Source organism: Sminthopsis crassicaudata, chromosome 4 (assembly GCF_048593235.1).
Source record: "Sminthopsis crassicaudata isolate SCR6 chromosome 4, ASM4859323v1, whole genome shotgun sequence".
Lineage (NCBI taxonomy): Eukaryota > Metazoa > Chordata > Mammalia > Dasyuromorphia > Dasyuridae > Sminthopsis > Sminthopsis crassicaudata.
The window spans coordinates 24,432,542-24,458,612 of NC_133620.1; the positions used below are offsets into that span (position 1 = coordinate 24,432,542).

A 26,071-nucleotide genomic window follows, 5' to 3' on the forward strand; every position below is an offset into this window, starting at 1 on the left:
TTTCCAGTCTTTTTATATCTTCTTTCCCTCCACAAGCTCTGGGGTACAACAATACTATCTTCTTGCTATTCTTTACACAAAGCATCTCTCATCCTATGCATCTCTCTCCTCCATCTCTCCATCCTCAATCCTATGCATTTTCACTGGCTGAACCCCATTCCTGTCTCTCTGGAAAGTTCTCCTTCAACTCTATCTCACATCAAGCCCCCAATTTCTGCAGTAAGTTTTCTCAATCCTCCTTAATCTTAGTGCTTTCCCTCAGGTAACTATTTCTGATTTATTCTGTATTTATCTTCTGTGTTATCTTCCTCATTTTCTTTGAGGACTTCCTCTATCACAACTCATCTCTTCATACTGAAGCTTATTACAGGTCCTGGAACTCACACAAAGGAAATATTCTTTGCCCTAAAGACCTCTTCCTCCCAATCTATGGCTCTTCCCATAATCACCGTTTAAGGAAGTCACCTAGGTTACTCAGGTCTTATGCCTGACTTCCCCAAGGTTCCCCTCCCCCATAACTGCAATAATTGAGTTTGTATTCCTAAGTGTTAGCACAATGCCTAGCACATGGAAGTGCTTACTAAATGCTCAATGACTAAACATTCTCAATGTATCATTTTTAGAAATCTGGGGGGGAAGGGGAATAAGATGGCAGATAGAAATCAGGAAGTTTCCTGGGCTCTCTCCAAGTTTCCTTTGGAAAAAAACATTAAATCAAGACTCTTGGTTGCTGTCTTTCATTCTCAAAGAGGACTAAAATGACATCATTATGTCAAGTTACAGTGTGTCCAACTGTGACTGATCAGAACAATAAGAGCTCAGAATGCTCTGCCACAGGTTGGGCACAAATAGTCCCTATAAACATTTGGGGTGGATTCTCTGACTTTGAGTATCTCATGTTTCTTCTTAGGTATAATTCAATTCTGCTTTGCTTATGGAGCACTGTACCTTCTCTGATGAGAGCACACCATGCGGAGCAGTCTTGTGCTAATGTCTCCCATGTCATATAATCAATTCTAAATTTCTTAATCCAAGTTGTTGATCCTAGAGAGATGGGCTGAACACTTTCATAGTATTCTCAACAGGCCATCATTAATCAATGCTGAAGCTACTGACTCAGATTGAAATCAATGCTTCCCCAGCTGAAGTTCCAGCTAAGAAGTTTTTGAATGCCATTAGGCTACTTTTGTGTGGCAAAGCACCTGATGCTGATCCTATTTCAACTCAGATTTACAAAGTGGGGGCTCCACTGCTCATACAAAAGCTGACTGAAATTTCCCAGATTATATGGCAAGAGAAGGTTCAAGGATGCCTCCATTGTCCACCTCTATAAAGGGAAAAGGAATAGATTGTTTTGTAACAATGGGGGGGAGGGGAGAGAAAGGGGCAGTGTCTCTCTCACTACTGGCAAGATTCTTGCAAAGTCCTCCTTAATAGCTGATCCTTCACCTGGAAGAATCTTGCCAGCCCTGGAAAAAGGTCATTTACTTGAGTCTGTGTGGCTTCAGAAGGGGTTGAGGCACAGCCAATATGGTGTTTGCTGTCCAACTACTCCAGGAGAAATGCCAGGAGCAAATCAGAGATCTGTATGCAACATTTGTTGATCTGACCATGGCCTTTGATACCGTCATTCGCAAAGGCTTATGGAAAATTATGTCCAAATTTGCTTGCCTGGAAAAGTTCATCAATATTGTATATCATTTTCACGATGGCATCATTGCCCAGACAATGGGCAAGTTTTCCCAGTCACCAATGAAGTGAAACAAGGCTGTGTGCTTGATGGTGTTTTCAGCCGTGTTGTCAAATACCTTCAATAAGGACAAAAATGGCATCAAAGTCATCTATCACACTGACCTTCTTTAACTTGAAAAAGGTACAAGCCCAAACTAAAATGGAAGGAGTATTGGTGCTTGATTTTTTGTTGCAACAAAGTATGGATCAGTTGTTGGCTGCTTGTGCTAATTGGCCTAACACTAAGAAAACAAAAGTACTCCATCAGGCAGCATCACATCATCCATATGTGGACCATCAGTTGCAGCAAATGGAGAAGTTTTGAATGCTGTGGATAAGGCCACTTACCTTGGCAGTATACTTTTCAGGATGTCCACATTGGCAATGAGACATGCATTGCCAGAGCTAGCTCAGCATTTGGAAGGCTCCAAAGGAAAGTGTAGGAGAGGAGAAGTTTAAGACCAAACTAAAGGTCTACAGAGCCACTGGGCCAACCTCATTATTGTACACTTGTAAAACCTGGACAATCTACCAGCACTATGTCAGGAAACTGAATTTGAAATGTCTTAGGAAGATTCTGAAGATAACCTGGCAGGATAAGACATCAGCCACTGAGGTCCTTTTTTGAAATAAGCTGCCAAGCATTCAAACTCTATTGTAAAGTATAACTCTGCTGGAATGGCTGTATAATTTTAAACCCCAAAAGACTATTTTATGAACAACTCATGCAAGGCAAGTGCTCACATAGTGGTGAGAAAAAGTGATCAAGGATATTCTTAAGGTCTCAAGAATTTTAGAAATCAAGACTTTGCAACAGAATCCACAAAAAGTTGGGAGGGAAACAATTTTTCAAGATTACTTAAGACTTCAGGAAAGATCTACCTCATTTGAATAAAAGGGGAGCACAGCCCAATGCTAGTAGTATCTAAGCAAGCCAATAGGAGGCTGCCCTTTTAGCCACAGCACAGGTTAGCAACCAAGGCCCTGTGGTTCTGGATCAGCAGGCTAGCTGTAAATTCTTTAACCCCAGTTCACTGAGCAAGCTGCCAGCCCCAGAAGCCCCAATGTAAAAAGCTAGTATTCCAGCTCTTGGCCCCCAGTGCAAGAAGCCTGAGACAAGTCCCCTGTACATAAGGAGCAGACTTAAGCTTTTAAAAATGAACAAAGGCAAAAAGAGTCCTGACAATAGAAAGCTACTAAAGCTACAGGGAAGATCAAAACACAAACTCAGAGGACTACAACAATGTCAAAATGCCAAATACAAAGCCTCAGAGGGAAACATGAACTGGCCTCAAGCTCAAAAATTTCTTTTGGAAGAGCTCAAAAAGGATTTTGAATATCAAGTAAGAGAGGTAGAAGAAAAATTGGTTAAAGATATGAGTTATGTAAGAATATAATGAAAAAAGTACCAACAGCTTGGAAAAGGAAGCCTAAAAACTGACTGAAGAAAACAACTCCTTAAAAAATAGACTTGGCCATATGGGGGGAAAAAATCCACTAAAGAAAACAACTGCTTTAAGAGTAAAATTGGCCAAAAGGAAAAGCAGATACAAAAGCTAACTTAAGAAAGTAATTCCTTAAAAATTAGAATTGAGCAAGTAGAATCTAATGATTTGATGAGATATTAAGAATCAGTGAAACAAAATCAAAAGAATGACAAAATAGAAAAAAAAATTAAAATACTGGTGAGAAGAGACATGGTTAAAGGAAAGAGAAAAGTATTTAGTATATTTAGTTAGATCAATTATTCTAAACAGCACTATTCTGACAACTACCATATCACATAGGAACAACAAGTATTTTCTCTATCTTATATCTGAGATTTAAACAACTTCAGAAAGTTTAAGCTACTTGCGTGTGGTCACAGTTAGGAAGTATGAGATCGGGAAAAAGGCCTTAGAGATCATACTCATACTTCCTAACTGTGACCAATTAAAAATTGTTTTTAAGTGCAACTGGAAAGAAAAATAAACTATCAAAAAAAAAATCTTAACCAACCCTTAATATATATTCTGGCAGTAACATGGTAATGTTTGTTCCAGTGAAGAGATTGCAGTCTTTTAACATAGGACTACCACAGAAATCAGGGATTAGCCCACTGAGGAGACAAGTAGGGGAGACACATGTCTCACACAGAAATTATTCAAAGAAGTCACTGCTTCTCCAGGAGATTTAAAATATCACCCTGCTGCTGTCTAAGCCTCCTGAGGGAATGCCTGCTCTCCAACTCTGAGCTGATTCTAAGTTTTGAACCATCTTTTTGTCTGACTCCCTGAGATGTGGTCACCCATGAGCTGTGGCTTGACTTGACAGGATTCCCCATTTACTCTCATGAGTGATGATGTGGCCCAAGCCTTATTTTCCAAGAGAATTCCTTCCCAGAAACAGTGTAGCACTTAAGAGAAAGGAGCATGGACACAAGATCTAGAGAATCCAAAGTGATCACTTGCACTTCAATTCAATGATTTGGGGGATAATATAAGGAACACTCCAGAGCTGTGACAAAATAGTCTCAATTTTTTTAAAAATGGGAAAAGGGAGCCTTCAAACTAGTGACCAATGAACTTAAATTTGATTTTTAGTGTATTACTGAAGGGATGAACATTTAGGGGAAAATAAAGAAGCACTTATCAGGAAGAGCCCACAGTTTCTCAGGAATAAGTCATGGTAAACTTATCTACTTCTTTTACTGTTGACAGGATCACCAAACAGACAGAATACTAGAGGTCTACAGTCTACCTTGAATTCAACAAGGCAAACTTTTTCTTTGACTATTATGAAGACAAAATAGAGATGTAGGCTTAACAGTAATAGAATTAGGTGAATTTGAAACTGGTTACATGGCTGAACTTATACCCATTAATGGTGTGATATCAAACTGGAAGATCTCCAGTGATATGCCATTTAACTTTTTTTTTAATCAATGACTCAAATAAACATGGATAGATAGCATGCCTACCAAATTCTCAAATGAGATAAAGCTACAAGAGATAACTAACACACTGGATGATAGGCTTAGGAGTCTGAAAACTGTAATAGAACACTGGTACAAATCAAAGAAAATAATTATTTTAAAAATTGTAAAATTAGAATTAAACCTTCTTCCACATATTCAATAAATGGTTGTCCAGCACCTGCCAAAGATTGGGGGAGGGAGGGAAGAAAAGGAGGGAGGAGAGAGCACTGCTTATTAAAGCAATCTATTTCAGTCAGTCAATAAATATTAAGTGTTTACTATAAGCCAGGCAGTACCCTAAGCTCTGAAGTTCACAGTCTAAGGAGAGACACAACCAGCAAACAAAGTATGTATAAATCAGCTATCTGCAGGATAAATAGGAAAAAAAAATAAAAGTGGGAAGACACTAGAAATTGGGAAATACTTCTGATGGAAGACTGGTATTTTGTTGGGACTTAAAACAACCAAGGAGGCAGAGGTGCAAAAGGAGAATATCATAAGCATGGGGGACAGACACAGAAAATTCCTGGAGCTGTGAAATGGGAGTGTCTTGCTCCTGAACATGAAGACCAGTCATTAGATCAAAGAGTACAAGGCAGAGTATAAGGTACAAGACTAGAAGGAAAGAGGACTTAAATGCCAAACAGAGATAGCATATTTGATCCTGGAGAAGACAGGGAGTAAATAGAGTATTTCGAGGAGAGGGTGACATGGCCAGGCTTTAGGAAGATAACTTTGATGGCTGAATAAAAAATAAGATAAAATGGAGTGGGGAGACACACCCACCAGCAGCAGGCTGTTCTAATTCTCCTAGTGTGAAGTGAGAAGGCCTGTATTAGATTGGGAGCAGTATCAGAGAGAAGAAAGCATAATCTAGAGCTGTTACAAAGGAGAAATCAATAGGCCTTGCCAACAGATTGGATAAGGGAGGTAAGAGATAATGAGAACTCAAGGGTGATTCCTAGGTTGTGAGCCTGAGGCACAGGAAGAATGCTATTTCCCTCTATAGTAATAGGGAAATTAAGTAAGAAGGATTTGGGGAAAAGATAATGAGTTCTATTTTAGACATACTGAAGTAAGATGTCTCATCCAGTTTGAGATGTCTGAAAGGCAGTTGGAGATGCAAGCCTGGGGTTAACAGAGAAGTTAGGGCAACATAGGCAGATTAGAGAACTGTCCTCAACTATTGAGAAGCTTTTCTTCTATCAAGCCTAAATCTACCTTTTTGCAAATTCCATCCATCATCCCTTAGTTCTATCCTCTGGGGCCAAGTAGAATCATTCTATTGCATAACAGCCAGGTACCACATTTTGTCTACTTGTTGATTACTATGACAAGTTACTTATTTTCTGTAAGCCTCAATTTCTTCATCTCACAAAACTGGATAATACCCCCTATAGAATCTACCTCAAAGGAGCAGACTAGATAATATAGATAATGTTAATGTACTATGTAAAGTTACACATTCTTTTTCCAAAGGATAACTTATAATCAAGCAATCTCCTTTTCCTTCTTTACTTCTCATGTACTCTCTACCTTCCGCTATATCTAATTTATTCTACTCTCTTCCAATTGAAAATGCTCTGTTGAAAGTAGGCTCTATAATTTGGAACTATGCCCAGGGGGCTCTCAAACTGGCCATATGCTTTGATTCAGCAGTGTCTCTACAGTATCCCAAAGAGATCATCAAGAAGGGAAAGAGACTCACATGTGCAAAAATATTTATAGTGGCAAGGAACTGAAAAGTGAGTGGATTCTCATTGGAGAATGGCTGAATAAGTTATGATACAGGAATGTAATGGAATATTATGGTTCTATATGAAGTGATTAATATGATTTCAGAAAGGCCTTGGAGAGACTTCCATGAATAGCTGCCAAGTGAAGTGAGTAGAACCAATAGACAGCAAGACTATGTGATGATCAAGTATTACAGCTCTTCTCAGCAATAGTCATCCAAGACAATTCCAATAGACCTGAGACGGAAAATACTACCTTCATCAGAAAGAGAACTATGGAGATTGAGTGCATATTGAAGCATACTATTTTCTCCCTTTTTTGTTTGTTTGTTTTTTCTTTCTCATGGCTTTTTTCCTTTTGTTCTGATTTTTCTCTTACAATATGATTAGTATGGAAATATGCTTAAAATGATTGTACATGTATAACCTATAGCATTGCTTGCTGTCTTTGGCAGGAGGCAGGGAAGGGAAGGAGAAAAAAATTTGTAACTTAAAATGTTACAAAACTGATTGTTACATGGAAAAATAAGATAGTATTTTTTTTAAGCCATTCTTTGCCTCATTTATTTCTTTCTTAGCCTTAATTATCAAATTGCCTCACTCAACAAAAACTTAAGATATTTCTGGAGACCCATTTGCTCTACTTCATGCTATTCCAATGCCTTTCTTATATTATTATATGTCTTCTGGGAGCCTCTAGCCACATTTAATACCAACATAATTATCTTCATGGGCCAAATACTAGGCTCCTTAGTTAAAAGTTTTACCTTAAAACACAATCTCAGGTAATCTAAAATAAGGAGGCTTTCTATGTGGCATATCATGAAACATTTGTTAAAGATAATTCCTCAGAAAGAAATAATAATAACATTCATATTTATTATGAAATTTAAGATTTACAAAATACTTTCCTCATGTTGGTAAAGTAAATGGAGTAAATACTAATATTCTCTTGGTGGGAGAGGAAAGAGGAAGCCCCCCCACAGTTCCATCCTGGACTTGTTATTTTATTAACATAGGTCAATGATTCCCAATGTTTATTTAAAGTTCATTGAACCACTTTCAATAATAACAAAAAATGTTTTGTGAATCTCCAGCATAATTTAAAATAATATTCATAATAACTTTCAGATTCATTAAGTGCTTATAATAATTACAATAATTTTTCTGAAAAATAAAATCTACTCTAAATTAAAATTTCTACTTTACAATTTAAAAATATGGAATTTTATTCTACCTATGATTATGAAAACTGAGTAAAAAATTACAAACTCCAATTATAATTATGGTACATCACTATTTCAAAGTCCGATTCTTTTTCTACAGCAAAACAACTGTTTGGACATGTATACATATATTGTATTTAATTTATACTTTAACATATTTAACATGTATTGGTCAACCTGCCATCTGGGGGGGGGGGAGGAGGAGAAAAATTAGAACAAAAGATTTGGCAATTGTCAATGGTAAAATTACCCATGCTCATATCTGGTAAATAAAAATTATTATTATTAAAAATAATAATAATTATTATTTTTTTATTATGGTATGTTCTACATGAATCAATAGCAATCTAGCAAGATTCCATATGCTTAATTAATTCATGTAAAATTCTTATTTTATGTTTTTGTTCAATTTTTAGTGAAATTTGGAAGATGTTTACTATAATAATTATGTATAAACTTTATTTCAATATTAGACCTTATTTGAACAAAAGTTTTCAATATTTGGCTTAGATCATGCGGATGCAGTCTTTAAACTGATTCTCCATAGCAACTTCTGTTTTTGATATAAAACAAGAATAAAGGGAAAATTCTCGATCAAGAAATATGTGGTGGAAAATAGTAGGATGTTATAAGATTTCTTACTGAGATGTAAATTAGTTTAAAAATTTTCACCTCCTGATATAGAAAATATTTTTCTACATATTAAGAGCACTGAATTTAAATAAGTGATAAACATACTTCAAATACAATTATGTATACTTCTTGTTTCTAACAATGTTCACATATAAACTAACTTCACTAAGGAAACAATCTCTTCAGCATGAATTTCTTTTCTTCTAGCACTGGCACATTGGGTGCACTTTCAAAGAAACTGTACTGCCCAGTGCTGTCAACTGATCCATTTGAAAATCCATCACAAAATATGTGATAGAAGAGTAATAAACCTAAATTGGTAAATAGACTTAATATTGCAAAGAGCTACATGCACTTTGTTTCTACAACTGTCCTTAATGTTTTCAAGAGAGCCTGTAAAGCACATGCCTAATAACCATGATTTTCAAACAACCATACATTTTGGGCTTCAAGAATAAACATTCCTAACATACTTGGTTATTTGAGCTACAACTACAAAGTAATAGAAGGAGCTACTTTAGTGAGTATATGGAACACAAATAAAGTTACGAGCATACATGTGAAAAGTCCACTAGAAACTCATCTGCACTTTAATATCAAATTGTGCTGGTTTGGAAACAATTTGATGACATCGAGAAACCACAAAAATATGCTGCACTTAGAAGTGGTAACAGTTTAAAGTAATCACTGTACAAACACAAAAATCATTATGCACATAATTATGACAATTTTGACTCAATTCAGAAATAAACCTATGTAATGCTTCAAACACATGCTTGTTGTCAGAAGAAAAAAATATATATACAAATGTAACATAATTAGGCAATTATTTACTGCTTTAAGTTCCATTAAAGAAAACCTCTTATACCACCATCATCATGAATCACTAAATGAGAACCTTTGTTGTAAATCTCACAAAGGCAACTCCCTCTACAGATACTTATATATAAGCAACTTTTAAAAAATTTTAAGTGCTTTAAGATTTCTTTATTATGAACTAATAATATTGTATATATGACACTTTAAGGTTTGCAAAGTGCTTTAGATATATTATCTCATTTTATGATCACAACAATAGGAAATAACAGATACTTCTGCTATTTTACCGATGAGGAAACTGTAACAGACAGTGGTGAAAGGCTTGCCCAAGGTCACACAGGTATCAATAACTGAGACAGGATTCTAACTTAGTTTTTCTCAACTCCAGGCTCAACACTCTATCCAAAGGCCATTTAGTTGTCCCAATCTTCAGCCAATGTGAATATTTCCATACACAAAGATGGCCAGAAAATGAGATTTGTACATAAACTGCAAAAAAAGCACAAACATGTCTACTATTTTAAAGGTTTGCCTGGGTTACAGAGAGCTTCAATGAACTGCCCATGGTCACATAGCTAGCATGTATAAGACATGACTCAAAGCCTATAGATGTTTCTGACCCCTTTTACTTCAATTCCCTATATTATGCTGTTTTCTTCTATAATCTGTAATGTAAATTGAATCTCAGAGATTAAACCATGATAAAATTTGAACCTGGTCTTTCCTAACTCCAATTCCAGGATTCAATTTACTACATATTGCTGCTTTTCCAAGAATGTTCAAGAAAAGTTATACAGGCCTGAAGATCAGACTATACTTCTAGTTAATTTTCTCTTACTTATCTCAGAGATGGCAAGTGGACTAACTTGGAGTCAAGCAATGGTCTGAACTTAGGAAAAGTCATTTAACAACCTGTCTGTGCAAGATTTTCATTTATAAAATGCAGATAATATTTAGCACCTAACTTCCAGTTTTGCTATAAAGATAAAATACTATCTGTGAGACTCTGAAAACCTTAAAGTGCTACATAAATGATGATAGCTGCTGCTCCTGCTCCTCCTCCTTCTATTTATCCCTCCCAAGTTCTCTTTCTACTCCAGTCAAATTAGTTTACATACCACATTATAGAGCCCAATGCTGTTATCAATTTCCCACTCCATCTTTATATGAAGCTACTGTTTCATCAGGCCCCTTCTTTTCTACTTATTTGATTTCTACATTTAAAGACATCTATAACTTTCCCATTTAATTTCAAATCCTATATTTTCCTAACTCTATAACTTTGTTCACAATGACTACTCTAGTTCCATTTCCATCCCATTCTCCAGATTACCCTTCACCAATTCCTATTCTCTCACTTATCTTTTAATCTCTCCTTATCTACCGGCTGCTTTCCAAAACTATCTACAAACACATCCTTTGCTCCCTTATCCTGAAAACCCCTTCAACTTTCTAACCTCATATGAACATACCATCTCATAAACTCCTAGAGGAAGAGGAGGTATTTACACTTCTTTTCCTCTCAACTCAACACTCAATTGACAACACACAGCCCAAGACTGTCTAATGAATGACCTTACCATCCAATTGACCCGTTTCTTTCCAAAGTTCCCAATGATCTAATTGGCAAATATAATGGCCTCTTAATTATCTTCATCCTTCTTGACTTCTAGACAGCCTAAAACAGTGTTGTTCATTCTCTTCTCTCTACGTTTTCATAACACTATTCCAGCCTGGTTCTCCTATCTATCTGGCCAGTCCTTCTCAGTTTCCTTTGCTGGAACTTTTTCCAGATCACACAAGTTCAGGACAAGTGTTCCCTAAGGCTTGTCTTGGACTTATATTGTTTTCTGTCTGGTTCTCTTTCTTCTCCCTCTGAACCATTCCACTTGGTAATCCCAACAGTACCCTTGATTTCAATGATCATTTTTATTGCAAATGATTCTCAGATCTTTCTCCTCATCTCCAGACTCTAGACTTTTTGAACTGAATTTAACAAAGTCCAAAACGGAACTATCTTTCCCTCTAAATCCTTTTGCTTTTGAACTTTTCTTAACTCATTCTCTCACCTCTTTTTATCCAGTGCCAAACGCCATTAACTTTACCTTCATAATATCTCTTATACATGCTTGTTGCTCTCTTCTGACAGTATCACCAGCCTGGTGGGCCTTTATCACCCAGACCTTGGACTACTGAAATTGACTACCTGTTGGTCCTCCCACATCAAGTTTTTCTTCACTCCAATGAACCTTCCGTTTGGTTGTCAAATTTACCCTCCTTTATAGATCTGACTATTCTCCTTCTCCCCCCAATCCCATTCAACAAATTATAATGGCTTCCTAGCACTCCTACAATCAAATATAAAATCTTATCTCTGACATTTGAAGTCATTCACTACCTGGCCCCTTCCTAACTTTCTAACTCTTCTATTATTTTACTATGTGACGTTCTGGCTTCTTTGTTTTTTCGTAGTCCATCTCCCAATCCTATGCTTTAAAAAAAAAAAAAAATCTTATTTGCAGTTCCAATTTTTTTTTTTTATCTCCCAACCCCTACCCTACCCAATTAGATGGCAAGATACAATACTTATTATATATATGAAAGTCATACAAAATATATTTAACTGTTTACTGTGTTTAAAAAGAAAAAAAAAAAAAAAGGAATGAAAATGCTTCAATCTGCACTTTTGAGTCCATCAGTTCTCTTTCTGGAGTTGGATAGCATTTTACTTGAGTCCTTTTGAGTTGTAGAGAGTTACTGAATTGATTAGTTATTAAGTTTTTCACAGTTGATTATAATATTGATGTCGTGTAGCATTGTTCTGGTTCTGTTCACTTCATTTGGTATCATTTTAATATAAATGTTCCCAGGTTTTTCTGAAAGCTTTCCCCCTTCATTATTTCTTATGACACAACTGTATTCAATCACATTCATATACCATAATTTGTTCAGCCACTCCCCAATTAATAACATCCTCAGTTCTAATTCTTCGCTACTCACAGAAAGAACTGAAATAAATATTTTTGTGTATGAGCCCTTTTTTATTTTCATCTCCTTGAGGAATACAGACCACTAGAGGTATTGACTCAGAAAGGGGTAGACACAGTTTTATAGCTTTTGGGGCACAGTTTTGAATTGTTCCCCAGAATCACTGAATTTATTCTTAACTCCACCAATAGCACATTAGTGTATCTATTTTTCTATAAAACCACCAGCATCTGCCATTTTCCTTTTCTGTCATCTTACACAATCTAATGGGTATGAGATAGTATCTTCGAGTTGTTTTAATTTAGATTTCTCTTAGTGACTCAAGAGTTTTTTGGTTTCTTTAAGTACACTATCATAACTAGTAATAAAAAAATTTTGCTTTCTCATTCCTATGCTTATTCTTTCAATTTCTTTTTTCTTGTCTTACTGTATCAATAGCATTTTTACTAATTAACTAATAATTATCAAATATATAACAATGGTGATAATGAATATCCTTGTTTCAATCCTGATCTTATTACAAAGGCTTCTATTTTATCCCCATTACAGATAAGGCAAGCCTATGATTTTAGGTAGACAACTCCATGTCTCTGTGCATTGTGACTCCATGCCTAGAATTCTCTCTACCTTCACCTCTGTTTCCTAAGTTCTTTAATTTCTTTTAAGTTCCACATAAAATCTCATCTCCTACTAGAAGCTTTTCTTAAGACCTCTTAATTTTGGTACCTTCCCTATACTAAATATTTCCAGTTTATTCTGCATATATCTTATCTGTACCTAGTTGTTTGTTATCTCTATTAAAACTGTGAGCTCCTAGAGAACAGAGACTGTCTTTTCCCTTTCTTTGTATCCCTAGTTTCTGCTGATATCCTCTTTCCTTTGTCAAGATCCAACTCAAAGACCACATCAGACCAATTAGATAGAATAGGACACTCTCCCATTCTCAACCTCTCTTATTATATCTTCTATTCTTCCTAGCCATATATAATTTGGGATGTCAGTAAATTATTTATTAAGCACTTGCTTTGTGCAGATGCCTTCAGACTGACTTCAGTGAATTTTGGGGGCAGTCGGAGACTGACTTAACTGGGAGCAGGGGGAATAATGAGAAATTTGGGAATAATGACTTCATTTATACCATATGACAAAATAATAAACTCCTACAGTACATTTAAATGATTCAATTAGGAAAAAAATTTATTTACAAACACCTTTCTTTTTTAAAAAATTATTATTTTTATTTTCCCCAGCTACATGTTAAAAAAATGATTGTGGGGGTTATACATGTATATTTGTTTTTTGATACATTTCTATATGAATCATGTTGGGAGATAAAAATCAGAACAAAAGGAGAAAACCATGAGGAAAAAAACAGAGGGGGAAAAAAGAATAAAAATAATATGTGTTGATCTATGTTCAGTCTCCATAGTTCTCTCTCTGGATAAAGATGTCTTTCCATCCAAAGCTTATTGAGATTGCCTTAGATCACCAAACCACTGAAAAGAACCAAGTCTAACACAGGTAATCATTGCACAATCCTGCTGTTGTGTATGATGTTTTCCTGGTTCTACTTGCTTCACTCAGCATCAGTTCATGTAAATCTTTCCAGAAGACCCTCAGTTCTTAATCCTAGCTCTGTTACCAATAAGTCCTCTCCAAACAGAATGTGAAATTTCTCTAATCTCCTTTCTTTCCATTCTTCCCTATGTTTCATTATTTCTAAGTTTCTTTATCTCGCTGAAAACTCCAGTCATAGGCTCATACAGGTTGAGAAGAATTTAAGTCAACCAGCACTTATGTGTTAACTGCCTACTAAAAACCAGACACTATTTGGCATGTGCCAAACATTGGGCATATAAATAAAAACAGAAAGAAATCCTGTTCTCAAGAAGCTAACAGTCAGATGGGGGAGGCAAGATGCAAACAACTTTATACAAACAAGATAAAGGAGGTAATCAACAGAAGGAAACCAACAGCATTCAAAGGGATCTAGGAAAGCCTTTTTATAGGTGAGATTTTAGCTGAAACTTGAAGGAAACCAAGAGTGAATTAAAGAGGGAGCACATTCCAGGTATGAGGGAATTTGTGAAAATGCTAGGGATGGGAGGTATCAGAACAGCAGTCCAGTCTCAGTGGATCACAGGATACATGGAGAAGACTAAGATATAAGAATTAGTAAACAGATCTTTTGAGGCTCCTGGATCCTCTTCTGGGGAGCTCCCCAAACAATGCCCTACTCTATTGAGTTAAAAATTAGTCTGGGACCACTCCATGTAGCTCAACTGCCAAGACAAGCAATTTCTTTTCAATCAGAGATCTAAGCCCCGAGCATTGACAACACTGAAGTCCCAACCCTGAGACTGCTAATAAAAGACAACTGAATCCCAAATCTTTGCAGAAGTCCAAAACAGAATTCTGCCTGCCAAGGAAGCTCTCTTTTTGGCAAAGCTGTTCTGCCAGGACCCTTGCCCACTGTGAAGATATTCTCAGTGTTAATTAACCTTTGTAAGTTCCCTAACAGGACTTTGTCACTAAGAAGTCTGTCTTCCTAACAGGCTGGCTTCTCAGTGACAATAAAATCCCCTTTTGCCACCGACTTTTTTGGTTTGCGAATTCTTTCACATTAAACCTGCACCAAACAGAGGGGATTCCCAACCCCAATTCTTGCACCTACTACTAGCCTCATCATTTGCACCTCAACAAGATAACAAGATAGGTAGCAGTAGAGCTAAGTTATGAAAGTTTTAAAAAGCCAAACAGCATTTTATATCTGATCCTTGAGATAACAGGGTACTACTTGAATTTACTGAATTGATTATAACATCCTGAAAAGCAGTAATCTTAATAATAGCTAACATTTATACAGAACCTCAAGTTTATAAAGTATTTAATAAATATTATCTTATTTTATTCTCACCACAAAGTCTAGGAGAGAAATGCTATTATCTCCATTTTACAAATGTGGAAACTAAGGCAGAAAGAGGTGAAGTGACTTACCCAGGAATCCACAGTTAGTAAGTGAAGGCAGAATTTGAGCTAAGGCCTTCCTGATTCCAAATCCTGGACATTATCTATTATATAACCTTGCTGCCCCTCATTTTATAAATAATGGCATTTGCTAATATTTACATGGTGCTAAGTAGTCTTGTACCAAATGCTCACTTGATTCTCCCAAAGACCCCAAGAGGTGGTACTTTTCATCTTTGGATTTTATAGGAAGATTAAGAAACTGTAGGTTTCTCTTCCTTCACCCCAAGCTCAAGCCTCCGGGCAGCACCACTTTCAGAAAAATTTGCCCCACTCTCATCCCAGTCTTCCTCAAGGGCAAGGTTGTCTTTGCTTCAGCATTTGTATTCCCAGAAGAGTGCTTGCCACACAACAATAACTTTTCCCCTTCTTTCTTTTTCGATCATTCCTTCCCTCAGAAATGCATTCACCCGAAGTCTTAAATCTTTCTATAGCTTCCCTCACCTTCCTTCTAAGGGGTTTCCTTTGCACTTAGACACAACAGTTAATACTAAAATTTAATTTGGCATCATCCTCTACTCCCTATTCTTCACTCAGTAACCTACTGTTTTAATCACCAGTCATTCCTTCCCAAATTCCAACCCTAGTTTATTCCAATATACTTTCTTCACTTCTGACTGTAAGCTGCCAGGCTCCAAAAGTTCAGAAAGTAATCAATGCACACACAGTAGGTTCACAGTCAATCTTTCACCTCATCTCACCCATTTTTCTAATCTTTATTAATGCTTTCCCTATTTCACTCCTCAGATCTTCTCAAAGACAAAAGACTATTTTACTCCAGATGGTAGATCATGAGTTCTCTTCTCTACACCTTCAGTCCCCTCAATAGTACAGTCCCTTCCAATATCACACTCTCTTCCTTCCTTTGCTCCAAAAAGCAAGAGATAGTTTTTCTCTTAGTCCCTTTTACCAACGAGTCAAAATGACTTTGCTATTCCTCACACATGACATCCCGTCTCAGTCTCTGAGCCTGTGCACTCCCTGTTCCCTATTCCTAGAATGAGCTCCTTCATCACCTTTGCCTCTTGAAAAATCTCTAGTTTACTCAAAGCTTGCCTTCTAAATTGAGGTTCTCAACCTGTATTGTATCATGGATCTCTTTCTGAACAAAAGTAGGAGATAGCAGGTGGTATACAGGGGACCATCAAGTAATTTAATAAGGAGTAATGGGAAATAAGCCTAGAAAGACAGGTTAGTCTCTTCCATTGGCTTCTTCATTGTGTATACCCCAAAGTTCTATCCACGGTCCTATTTTCTTTTCTTGGTGATCTCATCAATTTCCTTATCTTCATGTAGATAATCTACTTATCTAGGCCTCATTTCCCTTCTAAGCAACTGCCAAATAGATATCTCTACTTCAAAACAAAACTCAGTATCTTTATACTCTATAACCTCCACACTTCCAGATTTCCTTCGTTCAGGCAGCCGGGTAGTGCAGTGCTGCATAGTGTTGGATTTGGAGTAAGAAAACCTAATTCTCTTCCAGTCTTAGTTCTCATCTATAAAATGGGGGTAATAAAAGCACCTAAGTGTAACGTGCTCTCCTGGCAGTTACAATTACTAGTCTGTCCTAGACCCACCAGAGTACCTTTGACCACTGTCCTTTGCAGTGTGAGCTCTACCCGGCTCGCCTCCTCTGAGGCCTTCTAAGGTCTCTGGCCACAATCTCTTGAATCTATAGCTTAGTAACCGGTAGCGCACTCAAGAACAACCACATGTAATCTTAAAAGCCTTTATTATACCTCCTCACATAATGCCCTAACTGATGCCCTGACTTGTTGGTTCCCGAGTGAACACCTGGTCAGAAGACCCATGTGTTCACTACCAAAATCCTTACCTCTTTCGGCTACCCATCTTGGCTTGGCCACCCAGGCTGGTGAGCCAGGGTGAACAGCAGGAGGTTAAAGAGGGCGGTTGCTGCCTGCAGTGGGCTTATAAAGGGCCTGTGAGGTCACACACACAGCCAATCAGCGAGAGAGTCACCCATTACGAAGCTATCTCAATATGGCCAGGATCCCGCCCAAGGGCAGTCCTAATATCCACAGAAATTATTTCCGGGCCTCAATCTCCCGATGCACTGTGTCCGCCCATTTAAAGGGCCCTTACACCTAAGGTCATTATGAAAATCAAATAAGATAGCACATGTAAGATGTTTTATAAACCTTAAAACATATATAAATACTAACAAAATAAAAAATATACATAAATGCTTATTATTATTATTATTGATGACACCACCATTTTTCTATTTCCCCCAGTTCTGCTACTCTGTGGAGTTTCATTCACTTTTCCTCCTCTCTCACCTCCCATACCAATCATTTCCTGAATCTTGTTGGATTCTCTCCTCTCCACTCACATGGCTACCATACTAACAGCAGGCCACATCACCCCCAATCTGGACTATCACAACGGTCTCCTAATTGCTTTCCCAGCATCGAATCCTTCAACATCCTCTCCATAGTTGCTAAAGTGATGTTTCTAAGGAACAAGATTGAACATATCCAGCTCTTGGCTCTCTACTGCCTCTAGGATGAAGTACAAATTCATCTGTTTGGCATTTAAAGCTACTTACAATCTCTCTCCAAACTATCTTTCCAGACTAATTACTATTTATTGCTTGTATATGACATCCTTTCCCATTTTCCAATCCTTGTCATCCAGTCTCCCAAGGCTGAACTGTTCTCCCCTTGCTTCCAGCAATCCTTAGCTTCCTTTAAAGGCCAGATCAACTCTTTCTACAAAGATCTTTTTTGCTCCTCCCACTTGTTCTTCCCTCTTCATCATAACTACTAAGTATATATTTTATACTTAGTTGGGTTTCTAACCAAGTAGAATGTAAATTCTTTGACAGAGCTATCATCCCAAGTTGATCTTTGTATCTCTGGCCCCTTGAACAATGCTGAACTATAGTAAGCACTTAATAAATGATGGTTAGATTGAGATGAATTCAGGCCTTTAAGCAGCAAATAACTTTCTGTTCTTGCCTTTGGGTACCCCTTCAGTTAGATTTAGAACTGTCCAAGAGGGAGAAAAAGCATCCTCATCACTCAAAAATCAAAGGGGTAACAGGCAATGAAAGCAATGTTGTTTTAATATTACTGGCATAGACAATAATATCCCATTTATTCAGAAATCAGTTTTCAATCACCTATTCATCCAGAACAGAGCTACTAACTCAGAAGTCACAAAAGCCCACAAGACCTTGCCTGATGTTTTTTGCCCAAAGAAATATGTGTAAAATATGGCATCATATTAGAGGCAGGTTGATATGCTGAAAGTAGCACTGAAGGGAAGAGGCCCAACTATTAACAATCAGAAGGTTTTTCAGGCTCAGCTTTCTGAGATCTCCTTCTCCCCATTACTTTAGCAATAGGAGCAAAATAGTGCCTATGGGCATCATTGTAGTATTCAGAGTAAGTACAATAACAAAAATTCATTATGAACACAGCAGGTCAAACAATAAGCCTGAGTTCCTCTCATGTATAAAGTACTGTGTTAAGTAAGTAGTATAAGGTTGATAGGAGGAGGTAGAAAAAAGCTGAAGATCCAGTGGAGCAAATAAGAGATAAGCCAAACCAAACCACATTTGTCAAATGAATAGGAGCCAACGAGTGCTGTTAAAACAAAATCGAGGGGAAGATAGAGGAGGATGGGGTGTCCTGAAGAAGAGAGAGGCTTATGATAAACAGGAAAGGAGGTAACATGTTCTGGACACCAGAAACATTGAGAAAAAAATTGAATGAAGTAGGTTCAGTCTCTGATTAAATTAGAATAGAAAGGTTATACTTGGGAAAGATGTGACAAAAAGTTAAAATAAAAGTGATGACTAAAAGGGCAAATTTCAGTTAATTAGATTTTTCACTTATGGGGAATTCATCATTCCCTAAATATGCTGGCTAAAGGAGGCATCCTATGTTCATATTTAAGCTTTGAATAATTATAGCCTTAATAAAAATATGCATGCTTACTGAATACACTAGAGATCTGAAAGGGGAAAAAATTACCTTCAAAGACTTCTGCAGTGCAGAGATGTTAAAAAAAAAAAAGTCCTTGAAGAGGTTGAAGGAAGTCATAGTTTAAAATATTAAAAACATGATGTTTTGTTATTTACATAAAAAAGAAACGTCCTAAAAACATGGAAGGATCATATGCAATCTCCTTTGGTAAAGTGCAAAAAGCATTTTATTTTCTAGAGTCCAGGGCCCTGGGTTTAAATCTTGCCTGCTGCGGACTGCGTGATCCCGGACAAGTCTGGTCACCTCCATAGGCCTTAGTCTCCTCATCTGTAGAATGAGGTCCCTTTCTGTCTCTAGATGTATAATCCCTATTTTTAAAAACTGCTTTAGTTTTTTTTTTTTTTTTTTTTTTTTTTCCTGGCATAGGATTGGGGGGTTGGGAAGAGGCTTCTAAATATAGTTTTTAAAAGTCTTAAATTGTACCTCACCATTGAAACCCAATAACTAAATTTGGTGAACTCTGAACCATTATTTGTATCTAATTTTCAAACCTAAATTCTTTTCTTCCTCTCAACATTATGAGCAGTAAAGTATTTAAAATGAACAAGCAAAAAAAAAAAAAAATCCCTCTGACATCCCAAAAGAAAAATTGTTATCCAAATCATATTTTGAAAGAAATTAATCAGGAAAATATGTAACACTTAGTAGCTTTGTAATTGTGAACAAGTCACATAATCTTCCTATAGATTATAAAACATATATAGTCTCCCAGATTGAGAGGATTATAGCTCTTTCACAAATCACAAAAAATATTTAATATTTATTTTTATTCCTTAAGAAAAACTGATCAAAGAACAGAAGGCCAAAGAACTTAAATTCAAAGTTCTACTCTCCAAAACCTTTAGCTTCATTAAAGGGCACAATATGGCTGCGTGCTATAGCAGAAACATAAGAGATTTTCTATTTCTAATGTACATCTGTCTCACCACAATTTTACACGCACACAAAATTAGTCAGAGAATGATTCTTAGTAAATTTTAAATTATTGTAGTGTTGCAAAACACAAATGGGAAGATTGTAAGTGTACACATGCAAATGCTCCAAGCACCATTCATTCTCTGATAAATATTCATTAGCAAGTCCTCATCCAGGTGACTGGGTGCAACAAACCTTCCTGGAAATGCTTTCTTCCTCCAAATGATCTCACTACACTTTATATCTTTACTCTGACTAAAATATGAAATGAAATAGAATCTGTTTAAATGTCCACTCTCCCCCCTACTAGACTAAACAAGCTCCTAGAAGAGAAGAATGTCTTATTCACTATACTGTGTTTAAATGTTTTTGGAATGCATAATCCCTTGAGGTCAGGGAGAGGGGATGGGACAGTTGCAGGTTTGAATTTTCAGCTTAAAACTGTCCACCCAGAAAGGGTCTTAGGAAAAAAAGAATTAAAAGACAGTAAACACAGTTACAAAACAAAAACATCAAATCCTGTGAAAATGAATGAAAATACAATTGAGATTTGATCTTTAGATTGATTTCCATAAAAGATTAATAATGTAAAAGAAACACAAAACAGTAAATAGACAATTCTTATAAAATAATCTATTACATTCACCTTCAAACAGCCTACATGGCATAGGGGCAAGAGTGCCAGGTGTTGGAAGTGATCTGATCTGGATTCAAAGACTGGCTCCACCACTTAACTACTAGTGTAAAGTAGGACAAGTCAATCAATTCCTTCTCTGGGCCCCGAGATGTTTCTTTTATCAAATGAGGGGGCCATATTAAATTAGGGCTTCTTAAATTTTTTCCAGGAGTGACCTCTTTTCACCCCAAGAAATTTTCATGTGATCCTGGATATATAACTATATAAAATAAATATACAAATCAAACATTTGATGATAATAAATCATACTTCCATTATGAGACCCACAGTTTAAGAAGCTGAAAACTAGAAAAGTTTACAGTTTTAAAGGTATGGCCCTATAAATATTTACCGATTTTAAAGACTGTCCATCTTGTAAACTTAAAACAGTATAAGCTTATTTTAAGTTGTATATATTAAATATTAACTATGGAAATTATGTTTTGTCTCAAAGAGTTCAATGGAACAGGATAAAGTTATTAAGTTTATTCTACAGAGAATTTGTTGTACATGTCCATTGTGTAATAGAAAAAAAACTTATAGGCCACATCCTAGCTAATGGGCATGGTGTAATGCTATATTTGTGTCAGTGTAATTAGCTACTCCCTGAAATAAAACAATTCCTTCTTCATCTATCACTCATTCCTCAAGACAAGGCAAGCCTAAATTAAAGATTTCCTTGTGTTAATCATATCAACTATTTCTTAAAAAAAAAAACAAAACCAAAAACAACTTCATTAAATTTAACAAAGGAAGAAAAATCATCATGAAAATGGGCATTTCAAATCAACTGGAATGATGAATATGAGCAAATTTCTTTTCCCTTTAGGAAAACACACAAACAAAGCTCAGTAGTTAAGTGCTAGGCTTCAACACTTCCTGTGACAGTCAAAGGCAAGGCACTAAATCTTCATGAGCCTCCGTTTTTTCAAATGTAATACTGATAATCCTTATATCACAGGGTTCTTGAAAAACATGTATGGTGGACATATTTAATACATGTCTATTTGTACATTTTCTTCTCTAAAATAGTTCTCTTTTTGAAACTATCATATCAGTCTTGATAACAAATTATCAATAGGTGGCCATCCAGTTATTAGAGGCAAGTTCTTAATTCATTAGGATTTAAGCTCTTTCCAGAACGGTGGAGCAGTGGATAGAGCACCGTTCTTGGTCAGAAAGAGTTGGGTTCAAATTTCACCACAGACACCAAATGTATGTGACCTCCAACCTCTGTCTGGGTTTCCTTATCTCTGAAATGAGGGACTAGACTTGATGGCCTTGAACGACCCTCTAATAACTCCAAGTCTCGGATCCTATGACTACCGCCTTCGTCTTTCTACCCTTAGTATCTGGAACAAGGTAGGGGCTTAATAGATGTTAATTATCCTTGTTATGGGGAAAAGTCAGAAAGGGGCTGTTAGTCACCCCAAGCAAAATTTCCATGGAGGGTTTCATGTTCAGTGAAATCCTCCCCAGTTTGGGGATTCCTACTGAGTAGAACCATGAGAAATTTTCCTCAATTACGAAGTCATCTCTAAGCCCTCAGCGATTAAGATATCAGAAACAGCCAGCACTTTGGGGGGAGGGGAGCATCCTAGAGAGAAGCTTGGCTTACAAACAAACCACGGCAGCCCCACCAGCCTGGCCTTCGGTCCGGAGACTCCATCAGCCGTCCCTTCTCCGCCCGGGGAAGGGATAGAAGCAGCCCTGGGGGTTCGGGGAGAGAAGGCCCCCGATTTAAACCCCGACAAGAGAAAAGAACAATCCTAGACAGTGATGTCACTACATGAATCAACAAAGGAGGCCCCCAGTCGGGCCCAAAGAACGAAGCCCTCCAGGTCAAGGCAGGGACCCCAACTCAGACACACCCCCACACCCACAGACCCCGAGGGCTGGCACTGAGCAATGCTGACGTTTTTTACCACAAAAGGGGAGCCCGGGCATCCCGGCCCGGGACCCTCGAGCCGCTTCTCCCCGTGTCCTCAGAGAAGCTTTAACGCTGCACCTGTAACACTGGTCTCTAACTGGGGGGCGGGGGAGGGGACCAGGAGTAAGCGCCCCCTTCCCAAGCTGGGGAGCTCGGCAGCAGGGCCGACCCCGCGCAGCGATTTCCAAGCGCTTCCGCACTTCAGACTCCTCGTCCAAAACGGGAGGGGGGGCGTGGTGGGGGCCCCTCGTTCCCGAAGTCAGGCCTCCCTCCGGGAGTCCCGAGTGTCGCTCCTCTCCCAACCCCGACCTCCGCCCCTCGGGGGCAGGAGGACGCCGGTGACAGCTGGGCCCTCGGCCGCCGGTCACTTCCAGCCGCCGCCTCCCCTACCTGATATGGCGGCGGCGGCTCCTGATCCGGCTCGGTGCCCTCCCCGAAGCTGGCCGGGTCCGACTGAGACTCGTGGAGCAGGGAGATGTCATCCGAGGTGGGGGACTTGAGGCAGTTCCCCATCTTCCGAGAGTGCGTGCGAGGGTTGAGAGAGGGGGCAAGGGGCCCTAGGGAGACGGAAAGGGATCACTCGAGGGAGAGGGTCTGCGGCTGTCGCGGAGGGGGGTCCCGGGATACCGCCGCCTCCCTCCCGGGGACTGCTCTCGCTGCTCGGGCCGGGTTCAGGCTGGCCTGCGGCGGCGACTCATCCCTCTGGGCAGCCCCGGGCGGCGGCTCCGGGCTCCGGGCTCCGGGCTCGGGCTGGGCCCCGCGGCAGCGGCCTGGCAGGGAGGCCGGGCTCGGGCTCGGGCGGCGCTGGGGGCGGGGGAGGGGCCGGAGCGGCCGCGGCTGCCCCGGGGCCCCGCCCCCCGCGAGGGCGGCGGCTCAGGGCCGGGCCGGCTGAGCCCAGAGGGGGCCCGGGGCCGCCGACACGGACACCGCGGACACGGCGGACACCGGCGCCGCCGGCCAGGCCCGCATCCTAGCCGACCCACGCGAGACCGGGCGAGGCGAGGCGCCACCACAGCCGAGCGACCGCCGCCCCCTCAGCGCCGGCCGCCACAACGAGGCCCGGCGCGACGCGGCGTGGAGCGGGACCGCCCAGCGTCGTGGCGTCACCCCGCTGTGCGTGGTCAGGCCTTACCCCTCGTGCTCCCCCTCCCGCGGCCCCGGGACGCAGCTGCGCTTCTCCGCCTCTCCTCCCTTCTCTTACCCCTCCCTTCTCTCCTTCCCTTCCCCCATTCTCCTCCTTATTCTTGTTATCCCTTTCTCCTCTTCCCTTTTTCCTCCTCCCCTCCTCCCTCCTCCCTCTTCCTTCTCCTACTTTCCTTCCCTATTCTTTACCTCCCCTGCTTCCTTCCCTTTCCCTTTTCTCTCCACTCTGCCTCTCCCCCATCCCATCTCCGAGCCTTTCCTCCTTCCTCCTCGGCTCTTCTCCTCCTGCTTCACTCCCTTCTTTGCACCTTCCTCTTCCTCCCTGCTCTTCCTCTTCTTTCCCCCTGTACGCACCGCCCCAAGGCCCCTTTGCTTGAGCCGCTCTCGGCCTGAAGAAGGAGGCAGGAATATGTCCCCTTGGAGGGACGCTGTGTGATGGAGGCAGAGCTGGCCTCCGGAAAGCCTGAGCTTTCCAAGGGTGGGCTTGGGACCCCTGAGTGACCCGGCGGTTCTCGGGCCTGGGAGGAGCACAGAGGTCCAGCGCCCGGAGGAAGCAGGGACACCTCCCGGGGACCTTCTGGCCTACACCGGACCAGGGTCTCAGAGTTGGGGGTTGGCCCCCAAGGAGACTCTCCAGGCGCTCGGGCAGATGAGAACCCTTTGTTCCAAAGGCCGAATGAAGGGCCACTGAACTAGGCCAGACACGGAGGACGCCCGGTCCTCCCCTGCGGGACGGGCCCTCTGCCAGCCGCCTCGCTCTTGGGCCGCCACTAGCCTCCAACCATGGCAGTGCTGGGCCCGGCAGCCCTGCCTCCATCACTCTGGCTCCCACCCGGGGCAGCGGACCCCTTTGTCATCTCTGGGTAATCGTCCCGCTCCCAATAAAGGACAAAGTCCTGGGGGGAAGTCCTCACATGGGGCCCTGCCTCCTCTCCCTCCTAGATTGTTCTAGAATAAAAAGCCCCATGCACATGGGGCAGGGAGGGCAGAAAAAAACCCAACGATTTTTAAAAGAAACCTTTTTTTTTAAACTGGGAAGCTGGATGCTAATAAATAAAATCGCCTCCATTCTGAAAAATGGTCAGGAACCTAAGAAACAATCACTATAGGGGCAGCTAGGGAGCGCAGTGCGTAGAGCACCAGCCGTGAAGTCAGGAGGACCCTAGTTCAAATCTGGTCTCAGACACAACACTTCCTAGCTGTGTGACCCTGGGCAAGTCACTTAACCCCAGCCTCAGGGAAAAAAAGAAAGAAAAGAAAAGAAACAATCACTGTCTCTGAATAGTGCCATGGGCTGACCAGCATAAAAAGAACCCATATACAAGTACATGACAGGCTGGGCAGCCTAGTGGATGGGCTTTTTTATTTCTTCCTGCCCTTTTGTCATGAGGTCAAAGCAGGGGAAGGGGGAGGGGTGAAGCAGCCTTCATGGGAGACTGGGGAAATTGAGAAAGCTTCAGGGATGAATCACAAGTCACAGACTCGGGGTAGCGAGGAAGCCAGAGTGCCTCAGTTTTCCGAGTTGAGGAAGCTGAGAAAGTACCTTCCCAAGATCCCCCAGGGACTGAGCCAGACCCAGGATTTCTGAATGTTGAATATTGGTCTTTTTGCTCTTCCTGCTTTCAAAGAGGTGAAGAGTTTGAAGGAAAGGTAACAAGTTCTGTGTTAAAAGCATGTATTTTGAGGTGCCAGTGAGAGATCTCGGTGGGTTCTCCTGGCTGGAGTTTAGGGGAGAGAATAGGGCCTGGATTTGTAGGCTTGGGAGCCGAAGAACTGGATTCCTGCCCTCAGGGGGATTGTAGTCTACCTGAATTCTCTAACACCTGCACACGCTCATTATTCGGCCTCCCTCATAGTTTATATTTTTTTAAATTTTATTCTCTCCTTCCTCTGTTCATGGTCATTGGAGAGCTTCCCTGATGAACTCAGGCGCCTTCTTTACCTGCCACCCTATCCTAGGCCCACCCTATGCCCAAATCTTCCCCGACCTTCAAATACTTTCACTGGACCTGGCCATTCCCTCAAGTCATTGTTCATATCTGTCTTCCCCCGAGATAAAAAACTCAAAAACTTTCTAGTCTTGCTTCCATTCTCTTTTTCTCCTACTCAACATAATTTCCTCTCTGGGCTTTAATGACACTTCAGTGTCCTGGTTCTCTCCCAGCCTGTTGGACTTAAACTTTCCAGTGTCCTTTGAAAGATCATTATCATCTATGTGTTACCCCCATTATGCCTTGGGGTCCTTCAGGGCCCTCTCCTATTCTCCCTCTATGTC

The 26,071-nt window shown here is 40.0% G+C and overlaps 1 protein-coding gene and 1 long non-coding RNA gene across 2 annotated transcripts in view; both read right to left on the reverse strand.

Moving 5' to 3' along the window:
• Positions 1 to 23,686, reverse strand: part of RNF11 (ring finger protein 11) — a 64,199-nt gene extending 40,513 nt beyond the window's left edge. The window contains exon 1 of the mRNA XM_074265972.1: positions 23,044 to 23,686. Coding sequence (XP_074122073.1) covers positions 23,044 to 23,166 — 123 coding nt within the window. The 5' untranslated portion in view covers positions 23,167 to 23,686. The remainder of the gene's footprint in view (positions 1 to 23,043) is intronic.
• Positions 680 to 23,037, reverse strand: LOC141541657 (uncharacterized). Its single transcript, XR_012481861.1, has 2 exons — positions 17,225 to 23,037; positions 680 to 16,641 (listed from the first exon to the last, which is right to left on the reverse strand). It is a non-coding gene; the product is annotated as an uncharacterized LOC141541657 (long non-coding RNA).
• Positions 23,687 to 26,071: the final 2,385 nt, after the last annotated feature.